The sequence below is a fragment of the Rhincodon typus genome, chromosome 7 (assembly GCF_021869965.1).
Source record: "Rhincodon typus isolate 14 chromosome 7, sRhiTyp1.1, whole genome shotgun sequence".
Taxonomy (NCBI): Eukaryota; Metazoa; Chordata; class Chondrichthyes; order Orectolobiformes; family Rhincodontidae; genus Rhincodon; species Rhincodon typus.
Window position 1 is genome coordinate 92,793,912 of NC_063338.1, and position 12,008 is coordinate 92,805,919.

The window sequence follows — 12,008 nt, forward strand, 5'->3', positions numbered from 1 at the left end:
TTTTTTTTTGTTGAATTCAAATTCCACCATCTAGCTGTGACGGGATTTGAACCTGGGTCCCCAGAACATTGTCTTGGTCTCTGGATTAATAGTCTGGTGATAATACCTCTAGGCCATCACCTTCCCCTTAACTTAGCCCCACATTCCGGGACCATTCTTGTAAACCTATGTTGTGCTCAACCCAAGGCCAATCTATCCTTCCTAAGGTGTGGTTCCCTGATCTACTCACAGTGCTCCAAGTGGGATCTAACCAGAGCTCTAATCAGTCTCAAATACTCCCAATCCTGTTCTATCCCCATAGCCCTGTATTACTTTCCCCTTCCACGTATTTATCCCTTTTGAACATTCCGACTTAAATTTTCAGCATATTCCGGCCAATAACAATTGGCTGTTTCAGCAACCTTCTCATTTTACCTCTGGTTCTTTTACCATTTACTTTAAATCCATGTACGTTTTTGCCAAAGAGTATAGTTTCTCCCCTCTACTGTTAAAAAAGTCTCATAACTTTTAAAGGTCTATTAGATGTCCTTTCAAACCTTTTCTGCTCGACTCACAATCTTACAATTTGACTGAAATTATGGTAGAAGTCCTCTCCACAAGAAGGTGCGCAAAAGTTACGATTTACAAGGACATAAAATGTAAGCAAATGCTCCAGTGTAGGACTACACTATTGAAGACTCCATTGGTAACTGGGATATCCTGGGATTTGTTTCAAAGGAGTAAACAAAAACCCATGGGCCACTTCCATCTAGAAGGGCAAGGGAACAGATACATCGGAATACCACCCTCTACAAGTTCCCCTCCAAGCCACTCACCGCCCTGACTCGGAAATATATCACCGTTCCTTCACTATGGTTGGGTCAAAATCCTGGAACGCCCTTCTTAAGGGCATTGCTGGTGCACCTACACAGACCATAATCATCCAAGAAGGTATCCCCACCACCACCTTCTCCAGGGTGATTAGAGAATGCTTGCCTATCTAGCAATGCTCATATCCCATGAACAAACAATTAAAGAAGTGTGAAAACCGATAGAACTGAGAATGGTGTAAATCAGGAACAGAAACAGAAATTGCTGGAAAAGCTCAGCAGGTCTGGCAGCATCTGTGAAGGAAAAACAGAGTTAACGCTTCGGGTCTGGTGAGGAAGGGTCACTGGACCCGAAACGTTAACTCTGATTTTCTCTTCACAGATGCTGCCAGGCTTGCTGAGCTTTTCCAGCAACTTCTGTTTCTGTTCCCAATTAAAGAAGTGCACTTGAGTTCTACCCACTGTCCAAGCTAATATTTACCCCGCTCTGTCACTGCCTACATTTTATTCTTCTCCCAGTGTAGCCCACTCATACTATTTCATTTGATTCCAGTATATCCAGTCGAAACTCATGGATTGAAACTGGATCAAACACAGAGAAAGCTGGAAGAACTCAACAGATCCAGCAGCATCTGTGGAGAGAATAATAGACTTAACATTTCCAGTCTGTTGTGACTCTCCTTCTGAGCTATGTTTCTCCAGCATTCTCTGTGAGTGTTTCACATTTCAAGTATCCATAATATTTCACTTTGATGGACCCTGGGACAATTTTCTGTACAGTTCAGGTCTGTACAATATATTTACAAACTGAACAATTGAAGAGCGTGTGTTTTCAGCCAATCGATCACCATGTTTTGCACCATAATTCACAAATGTCAAACCAGCATGTTAAAACTGTCACACAGAAACATAGAAAATAGGAGCAGGAGTAGGTTATTCAGCCCTTCAAACCTGCTCCACTATTCAATATGATGATGGCTGATCTTCTAACTCAGTCCCCTGTTCCTGCTTTCTCCCCATACACTTTGATCCCTTTAGCCCTATGGACTATATCTAACTCTTCCTTAAATATAGTCAGTGTTTTGCCCTCAACCGCTTTGTGTGGCAAAGAACTCCATAGGCTCATCTGCAGAGTTTAGGAAAATGATTGAAGCCACAGTAGAGACGGAATGCCAGTCATGGCTCAGTGGACAGATTTCATGTCTCTATCAGAAGGTTATTCCTTAAGCACAGAAACAAAGCTGATTCTTGTGCTGCACTGTGAAAGGACTACCTTTCAGGTGAGATGATAAAGCACAACAATACCTCTACCTCCTCAGGAGGCTACCGAAATTTGGCATGTCCGCAAAAGACTCTTACTAACTTTTATTAGTATTATAATAGAAAGTATTCTACCTGAACGCATTACAGCCTGGTACGGCAACTGCTCTGCCCAGGACCATAAGAAACTACAGAAAGTTGTGATCATAGCCCAGTTCATCACGCAAACCAGCTTTCCATCCATTGACTCCATCTACACTTCTTGCTGCTTTGGGAAGGTAGCCAACATCATCAAAGACCCCTCCTACCCTGGTTATAATCTGTTCCAATTTCTTCTGTCAGGCAGAAGATCCAAAAGCTTAAACACCTACAGATTCAAAAACAGCTTCTTCCCTGCTGTTATCAGATTTCTGAATGGTATCTCAAATTTTAAATTTACTGTTGATCTCACTCTTTGTACACATTCTCTGCAGCTGTAACATTGCATTCTTCGTTCTGTTCTATTACCCTAATACACTTTGTATGCTATGATCTGCCTGTACTGCACACAAAACAAAACTTTTCCCTTTATTCATTCACAGGGTGAGGGTATCACTGGCTAGGCCAGCATTTATTGCCCATCCCTAATTGCCCAGAGGGCAGTTGTGAGTCAACCACATTGCTGTCGGTCTGGAGTCACATGTAGGCCAGACCAAGTAAGGATGGAAGTTTCCTTCTCTAAAGGACATTGGTGACCCAGATGGATTTTTCCTGGCAATCGACAATGATTTCATATTCATCATTAGATTCTTAATTCCAGATATTTATTGAATTCAAATTCCACCATCTGCCGTGGTGAGATTTGAACCCAGGTCCCCAGAACATTACCTGGGCCTCTGGATTAACAGCAATAATACCACTAGGCCATGGCTTCCCCCTTCACTGTACCCAGGTACATGCAACAATAATAAATCAAATCAAATCAAAACACAGATGCGAAACCTCTCATTGCACCAATTTCAGCAAGAAGAAGGGAGATCTCCCCTGTTTTCTTGGCAATAGTGATCATAGATTATTAATAATTGTCACATTGCTGTTTGTAACACATTGCTCTAAACTAAATGAAGTGGGAAATGGTTGTGCAGAGGTAATGTCACCAGGCTAGCAATCTGGTAGGCCCACATTAATGCACTGATGAAATGTGCTCAAATCCCATCACAGCTAGTGGTGGAACTATAAGAAGGATATTATTACATTGGAAAGGGTTCAGAAAAGTTTACCAGGATGTTGCTGGGACTGGACAGTATGAATTATAAGGACTGGCTGGGAATTTTTTCACTGGAACAGAGGAGGTTGAGAGGGATGTTATAAAGATTTGGAAAACCATGAGCAGCATAGTTAAGGTGAATAAGAAAGGCTTTTTCCCTGGGTAGGGGAGTTCAAAACTAGGGGGTATATCTTTAAGGTGACAGGAGAAAGATTTAAAAGAGACCTGAGGGGCAACTTTTTCAGACCCTTCCGTCCAACATATCCACACCGACAAGACATCTCAGTCTGACCTAGTCCCATTTACCAGCATTTGGCACCACTCTCTGTGTGAAAAAGTTACCCCTCAGGTCCTTTATAAATCTTACCCTCTCACCTTAAATCTATGCCCCTGGATTGAAAAGTAAAATGATCTATGGATAAAGGGGAAACCAGTGTGTGCATTGTATTTAGATTTACAGTAGGCGTTTGATAATGTGTGACATCAAAGGTTACTGTGAAAAATAAAGACTTGTGTGCAGAGTAACATAATGACCCTGATAGAAAATTGGCTCGGTAACAGGAAACAGACAGTAGGCATAAACTGGTCATTTTCTGGTTGGCAAAATGCAATGAGTGCTGCGCCACAGGGGACAGTGCTGGAGTATCAACAATTTATACAAGTAACTTGGATTAAGGAACAAAGGCATGATTGCTATGTTTGCTAATGACACGAAGATTAACACAAAAGTAACATATGAAGACAACATTAGGAAGCTACAAAGGATAAGTTAAGAGAGTAAAGAATAAAGAATAGTACAGTATAGGAACAGGCCATTCAGCCCACCAAGACTGCACTAACACATAACGTCTTTCTAAACTAGTATTCACCTGACGAAGGAGCAGCGCTCTAACAGCTTGTGTTTTCAGATAAAGCTGTTGGACTATAACCTGGTGTCATGTAACTTCTGGCCTTGTCCACCCCAGTCCAACACCGGCATCACCATGAATATTTTTAAGGTAGAGTTAGATAGATTCTTCATAAGCAAGATGGTAGATTTCATGGGAGATGGGTAGGTAGGAGTGTGGAGTAGTCAGATCAGTGATGATATTATTGAATAGTGGAGCAGGTTCAAGGGTCAATGGCCTATTTCTGTTCCTAATTTCCTCATGGGCAAATTTTGCTTACTTTGATGCATTTCTCCTTACATTTTCAGTCTTACACACTTTTCTCAAAAAATTTGGTTGCCAAATTTCCTGCATTACAATGATTTTACTTCAACAAATTTTCTCATTGGCTCCAATACGCTTTGGGGATATTGTGAACAGCGCTATATAGATGCAACTGCTTTGTTACTTTGAAGTCTTTATGTTTCCATTGCTGAAGGGAAGCAAAAGGTGATTCAGTCGATTGATTGAGCTGCAGATCTCTGCAGCTGGGCTGATGGGGAGAGGCAGTGGAGAAACAGCTTTTTCAAAAATAAACAAACATGTTAGAGTCATAATCAAGTTTTAAAACAAACCAATGATTAGGCCAGGCTGAGGTCCTGGCAAAGATGGTTCCAGCATTTACACCGCCTCAGAAATTCCAGCAAATTATACTGTGCAATGACATCGGCAGACGCACCCTCAGCTGTCTCAGTCCCAAACTCTGGAATTCCCTCCTTAAATCTCTTTGAGTCTGTGTGTCCCTCTCCTTAAATCTTACCAATTTGGTCACTGTGTGCTTATGTGTCAGATATGACCCAATAACGCTCCTGTAGAGGGCTTTGAGAATTGCTTTTTCCTGTGATGGGATGCTGTATAAATGCACATTGCCATCATGTATGGGGACTCTGGATTTTAAGAAGACCACCAACTGTATCTGTACTGATGGCTTGTGCATGAATGGGCTGCTGCATTTTCTACCTTACAACTTGCTTTGAATTCCACTGTCTGGTAATTGTTTGGAGCTGTTAATCCATTTAAGTTAATCCTAATGAGCATCTTCACTAAGAAAAGAATTGTATTGATACAATAACTTTCACGGACCCCGACCTCCTCCAGCCACCACCACTCCCCCTCCCAACAAAGTGCTTTACAGCTAATGGGACACTTTTAAAGAGTAGCTTCTATTGTAATGAGAAAATTGTATCTACCTCTTCCAGCGCAACAAGGCTCAATAAACAGTGGGTGCGATGAAGCTATTGTCTGAAGAATAGATATCGGCCCAGGACAGTGGGGATAACTCCGTCATTTACCGTCTGTGTCCACTTGAAAGGTCAGATGTGGTCCGGGCTAAACATTTTGTACAGAAGACAGCATCTGCTGCACTGCAGTAGGATCCCAGTACTGCACTGGGAGTGTCAGCTTAGAAGCTTGAAAAGATGCAGAAGAGATTCACAAGGATGTTGCCAGGGTTGGAGGTTTTGAGCTATAGGGAGAGGCTGAACAGGCTGGGGCTATTTTACCCTGGAGCATTGGAGGCTGAGGGGTGACCTTATAGAGGTTTATAAAATCACGAGGCGCATAGATTGGGTGAACAGCCGTGGTCTTTTTCCCAGAGTAGGGGAGTCCAAAACTAGAGGGCATAGGTTTAAAGTGAGAGGGTAAAGAGATAAAAGTGAGCTAAGGGGCAGCTTTTTCACGCAGAGGGTGGTGCGTATATAGAATTAGCTTCCAGAGCAAGTGGTGGAGGCTGATACAATTACAACTTTTAAAAGCTCATTTGAAATGTTCTAATACTTGAGGGCATGCATTTAAGGTGAGAGGGGCAAAGTTCAAAGGAGATGTGAGGGACAAGTATTTTACACAGAGAATGATAAGAGCCTGGAATGCACTGCCAGGGGTGGTGGTGGTGGAGGCAGATACAATAGGGGCATTTAAGGGACTTTTAGATAAGCACATGAAGATGCAAGGAATAGAGGGATATGGACCAAGGGCAGACAGAAGGGATTAGTTTAATTTGGCATCATGTTCAGCACAACATTGTAGGCTGAAAGGCCCGTTCCTGTGCTGTACTATGCTATATTCTATGTTGTAAGGCATCTGGATGAGTACATGAATAGGAAGGGTTTAGAGGCCCAAGAACTGGCAAATGGGACTAGATTAATTCAGGATATCTGGTCAGCATGGACGAGTTGAGCCGAAGGGTCTGTTCCTGTGTTGTACAACTCTATGACTCTAAGTCTGTGGAATAGGAATTCTGACTGACTGAAGGAAACCTGACTGAATGATGGTTGAGAACAGGAATAGAAAAAACTATTCAATGTTTGAATGATAATTCTGCTGACACCTTCATCAGTTTATAATTTTGCTTTGAGAGATATGAGTGGGTATCTGGAACCAAGTAATATACATTTCCTTTAGTAGATCTGATATGCAGAGCTGTACAATCAATGAGGTGAAGGGGTGTGGGCAGATATTATTATACCTAAAGATATTAACTAGTTAACACAATGTTAACTCAGATTCATGAACGCTCCAACGGCCCTGCATAAGATTTAAGCAACGCCCATAATACATGAGTGTATGCTTCAGTATTATAGATCTACACCCTCCAGTGCTGCTGTAATATATACTGCAGCTATTCACCAAGATTTCTTTGACAAAAGGCCCAAAACCTGGGAACCCAATGCTTAGAAGGAAAAGGGCAGCAGGTGATTAGGGACACCACTCCCTGCAAGTTCCCCTCCAAGCCACACACCATCCTGACTTGGAAATATATTACTATGCCTTCACTGTCATTGGGTTAAAATCATGGAACTCTCTCCCTAACAACAGTGTGTTCCTGTAGCAGATAGACTGCAGTGGTTCAGGAAAGCAACTCACCACCACCTTCTCAAGGGGCAGTTAGGAATAAGTAATACATATTGGCCCTGCGAGTGAACCCTCATATTCAAAGGATTTTCTTTTTTAAACACCAGTGAATGTGCCTTGGATTGTTCAGGGTGAACTGGAGGATGCAGTGTTACATTGAAAGCTACAGAACATAATTGATAATAGCACTCTAAAGTGTAACTGAAATCTTGAACTGAACAATACCCTTGCATGAAATCAGAGCCAATAATGATTTTTATTGAAGGACAATCTTATGCCATGCACACAATGTACACTGATATTTCCTACAAGTGAAACACACACACACACAGATTCAGAGGCAACAACCAAATTCAATACTAATAGACAGATGCAGTCATACAAACAGGACACTAACAGACACACACGCTAACAGACACCCACACTAACAGACACATACACTAACAGACATGCACACTAATAGACACGTACACTAACAGACATGCACACTAATAGACACATACACTAATGGATACACAAACTTAATAGAGATGCACACTAATAGACACACACACTGATACAAACACTAACAGACACATACACTAATGGACACATACATTAATAGACACACACTAACAGACATGTATACTAATAGACACACACACTAATAGATACACACACTAACAGACACGTACACTAATAAACACACACACTAATAGGCACACACACTAATAGAGACTCACACTAACACACACACACACACTCATAGACACCCACACTAATAGACACATACACTAATGCACATACACACATATATGCACTCATACAGATATACGGCACTAAGACATGTTCACACACAAACAGGACATTTACACACACATGCACACACAAATAAGGCACTAATACACACCCAGATATAACATTAACACACTCACAAAAACAGGACATTAATACACGTGCACTTACTCACAGGGCACACATGCACTCAAACAGGACTAATGCACACACATACATACACACACACATTAATACACTGATGCACACAATTTCTGGAAACTAACAGACACATGGATACAAACACACACATTTACAGACACATGCACAAACATTTGTCTGAACACATACACACAGACTCGCAAATTTACACAGATATTAACTTTCAAGCTAGTTATGTCTGCATGTTTTTTTAGAGAAAACCGAACCCCTTCTTTAGCCCCCTGCCTTTTTAAAATGTGATGCTCCGGTCCAAGGAGGGACACTCAGCCCAGGCGCCCCAGAGCCTTGATCCTGCTCTCAACTGAAACGCTTAACCCTGAACTCCGGCCCGATTGCCTGACAACAGGCTCCTGGTTCACTGTACAAAGGTTATTGTCGATTTATCAGAGTGAGGAGTGGAAATAAACCCTGCCTTTAAAAACAGCACACAGACCCAACGTTTCCGCTTCACTTCAGGGAAAATAAAATAAAGACAGCGCGTTCTTGTTTTGGAATAACCCAAAGCACGCTTAAACAAATCTCCTGTTATATAAATAATATTTTTTCTTAAAAAAATACACACCGCTCTGGAGTGGAAATATTGAATAATTGGGATCATTTTTACTGGCCTGCTTTAGGAGACTCTGAGAGAAATTGGATTTATATATAACTGAGATCTTTCTTAATTCGAACGCAGAGGTAGAAGAACTTTTCTCTAACTTATCACTAAATATTCACCTAGTTCAGAGAGATAGACAAAGAGCAAAGGGCAAATGCTGTTTGCAAGGAATTAGGTAAACAAACCAGCTGGACCTTAAAACAGTGACCCCGAGGAGGACTGAGTGGTGCTTTCCATATATTAAATAAAAACAATTTTGTTTTTTAAAAAAAAGTAACTGAAAACAAAATAAACACCTCCTTTACACCCTGAATGTGGAACCACTTTGTAATAGATGTGGCCAGAGATATGGTGCTTTGAAGGCTGAGCCTGAAGAGGTGAGGGAGAATGGTGTGGAGGAGCCGTGGGGAAAGTATTAAACACGATGGGTCGAATTGTTCAGCACCTCTGCAGTTCAATTCGAAGGAAGCAACGGAACAGTGTAAAACCTTTTTGTGTGTTTGTGTTTTTGCTCACGGAGGGCTACAGAGAAAATCTCGCCACCTCTAATAATGACTGTGAGTCTGTAAAACGCTCAGTCCGATTTTACTCTGTTGGGCACCGGGTTTTATGGAAACGAGAGAGAGATTGAGAGACGCACGTTTGGTTGAGGTGTGGATCTGACGGAGGTGGGGCTGGAAACACATTCATTAATAAATTTCAGAATGGGGGAAACTGACAAGAAAGGGGGGGGCGTGTTGTAGAGATCTCTGAAGGGCCAGCACAGGGAGAGGTGGAAGGGCCGAATGGCATGCTCTGATTTTATAAAGTCGTACGAACAGAACCAGGCCATTCAGCCCATCAACTACCTATTCAATAAATCATGGCTGATCTAATAATCCTCAATTCTACTTTCCTCTGGATTCCCTTACTGATTACTGTCTCGGCCATGAATCTATTTATTAGCCCAGCCCTCTGCGGAGAAGAATTCCACAAATTCACTAACCTCTGGGAGAAGAAATTCCTCCTCATCTTTGCCTTAAATGTGTGAGCCCCTATTCTGAGATTATGCCCACAATGGGGAATATATTTAATGTCCTAGCCTCAAATTCTGAGATGCAGCCCCTTCTGGAGATTTTTGATCTCTGTGCCTTACCTGAGTCATCAGTCTGTCGGCACCGGATTTCTCCTCGTCTTTAAAGATGATGTCCGGGTTGTAGTTGGGAATTAGCTCCTTGAAGCGGGACGCGTTCCTGGTGATCTTGCTCTCAGACTTGCCGCTGGCTCCCAGTGTTTTCTCGGCCACGTTCGGGATGAATTGCTTGTAGGAGAGCGGCGTGAGTTTACGGTTGTGCCTCCTCCTGCTACCGTAACCCCTGCCCGGCCCGCAGGTCATCACGGCGGGCCACAGCAGCAGAGAGCAACCGCTGACCAGGACTAAGGACACACTCCAGTGAACTCTCATGGTACACGGGTCTCTCTCTCTCTCTCTCTCAGATCAGCACTGCCAGTTACAACCCTCCCCTCTCTCTCTCTTTCTAACTCCCCTACCCCTTGATCCGGGGGAGGGAGGGAGGGTAGGGGTGGGGGGGAAGTATTTGTTAATACCTCCTAAAAGCAGCGCAAGGGGATCTCAGTTAACCCCCTGTACCGGCCCTGGCTGTTCTCCATTCAGGGGAGCCGCGTCCCCAGGAGCGCAGCGGGGACAGCTGCTTGTTCTCTCTCTCTCTCTCTCTGTCCCCTGTCCGGCTCCTACAACCAATGCTGCTCAGTCACCGCATAAAGGGGACAAAACACCCCGGCCGAGGGGCAAGGGAGGGATTTACCCCCGTGGATTGGAGCCCTAACACCTGGAAATACAGAAAAAGGCAGCAGGAATATTCAGAGTGATAAGGAAAGGGGGTGGGTATGGTGGATGGAGAGATAGGGAGAGAGGGACACAGAGAGAAATAGAGAGGGGTTTGGTACAGAGAGATAGAAAGAGAGAGAGATAGCGGTAATTGAGGAGTAGATACAGTGTGATGATGCCGAGGAACAGAGAAGGATAGAAAGAGAGAGGGATGATGTGGAGGGATAGAAAAGATAGCAGACGGATAGAATGAGAGTGATATGAGGGGTGGAAAAAGAGAGCGGTAACCCAGAGGGTGGGGAGAGAGGAAGATTGTTAAAGAGGGATTGAGAGAGGGAGCAAGAATAGAGAGATGAAGAGATGGGGGGGAGAGAGGCTTCAGGATGAAAGGGGGGGAGGTCACAGAAGTAGGGGAGAGCGAGATAGAACCAGGAAAGATGCAGAAAAGGTGAAATTGATAAGGGGCCTCAGGGACATGCACTCATGGATGGGGAAGGGAAACCCCTGATAAAGGCAGAGCCTGACAGAGAGGGGTAACCTTCCTGCTCAGACACCAACACAGCAAGTGACAAGTCCAGGGAGAGAGAGAGACAGACATAGATAAAAGATTCAGAGCAGGTGAGAAAGTGACAGAGAAGCAGAAAGTGACAAGAAAGTGACTGAAATTGAAAAAGGAACAGCAAGTGAGGGAGGAAAGTGACAAATGATGATTAAGGTAGAGAGAGAGGACAGCGGGATCAGTAAAGGGGGAGAGAGAGAGAGAGAGAGTCCCCCTGGGATAGCGCTCGGTAACTAATCAGTCTTCCCCAGCCCTCCCCTGAGCTCAGCGCGGAGAGAGAGAGAGAGTCAGAGCGGGACCTCCGGCCTGAACCTCTTGAATGGCTCCGGCAGTTAGTCACAGCCGCTCGAAGTTCCCTGAGATCCGACCCTGCGGAGACCGCACCCTCTCTGCCAACCGCGCCCCTGACCACTCGCTCCCCCCGTGTATACACACACACACACACACACACAGGGGAGAGGACTCTAGACCTCTCTCACATCCATCCCACAGCAAAACACCCAAACATTCTCCCACTCCCTCCCTCCCCCCAGCTGAAGCCACACCTGCCCCCCACCCCGTGCTGTCCCAAATCCAGCCTCTCCTGAAGCCCTGTATCACAGGTGGAGAGAGAGAGAGAAAGAGAGTCTCTCCCTTTGCACCGACTCCTTACAATTCAATTCACCACCAGATTTAGAGATCAGACCAGGGTTTTCCTTACACTTCATGCCCAGCTTGTTTATCTCCCCGCAAGATTTCTGCCGGGCTCTGTCCTCTTTACTTTGATTCGTCAGTGTCCACATATATTTTCCAGGGAAAGTGAACAGACTTCGAGTCAAATAGTTTTTGTTTTCAGACTGGGCTGTGGCTTTCGGCCTCTTTACTCCGGAGACAGTCTGACCGGTGCTGAACTATCAGTCATTTCTCCCTTCCGTCTGTCCAGTGCTGAGGTGAGAATCTGCAATTCTGTACGGTCAG

General features: G+C 43.9%; 1 protein-coding gene across 1 annotated transcript in view; it reads right to left on the reverse strand.

The window, feature by feature from the left end:
- Positions 1-10,140, reverse strand: part of LOC109915863 (Indian hedgehog signaling molecule) — a 73,938-nt gene extending 63,798 nt beyond the window's left edge. Inside the window, exon 1 of the mRNA XM_020515536.2 lies at positions 9,800-10,140. Coding sequence (XP_020371125.1) covers positions 9,800-10,108 — 309 coding nt within the window. The 5' untranslated portion in view covers positions 10,109-10,140. The remainder of the gene's footprint in view (positions 1-9,799) is intronic.
- Positions 10,141-12,008: the final 1,868 nt, after the last annotated feature.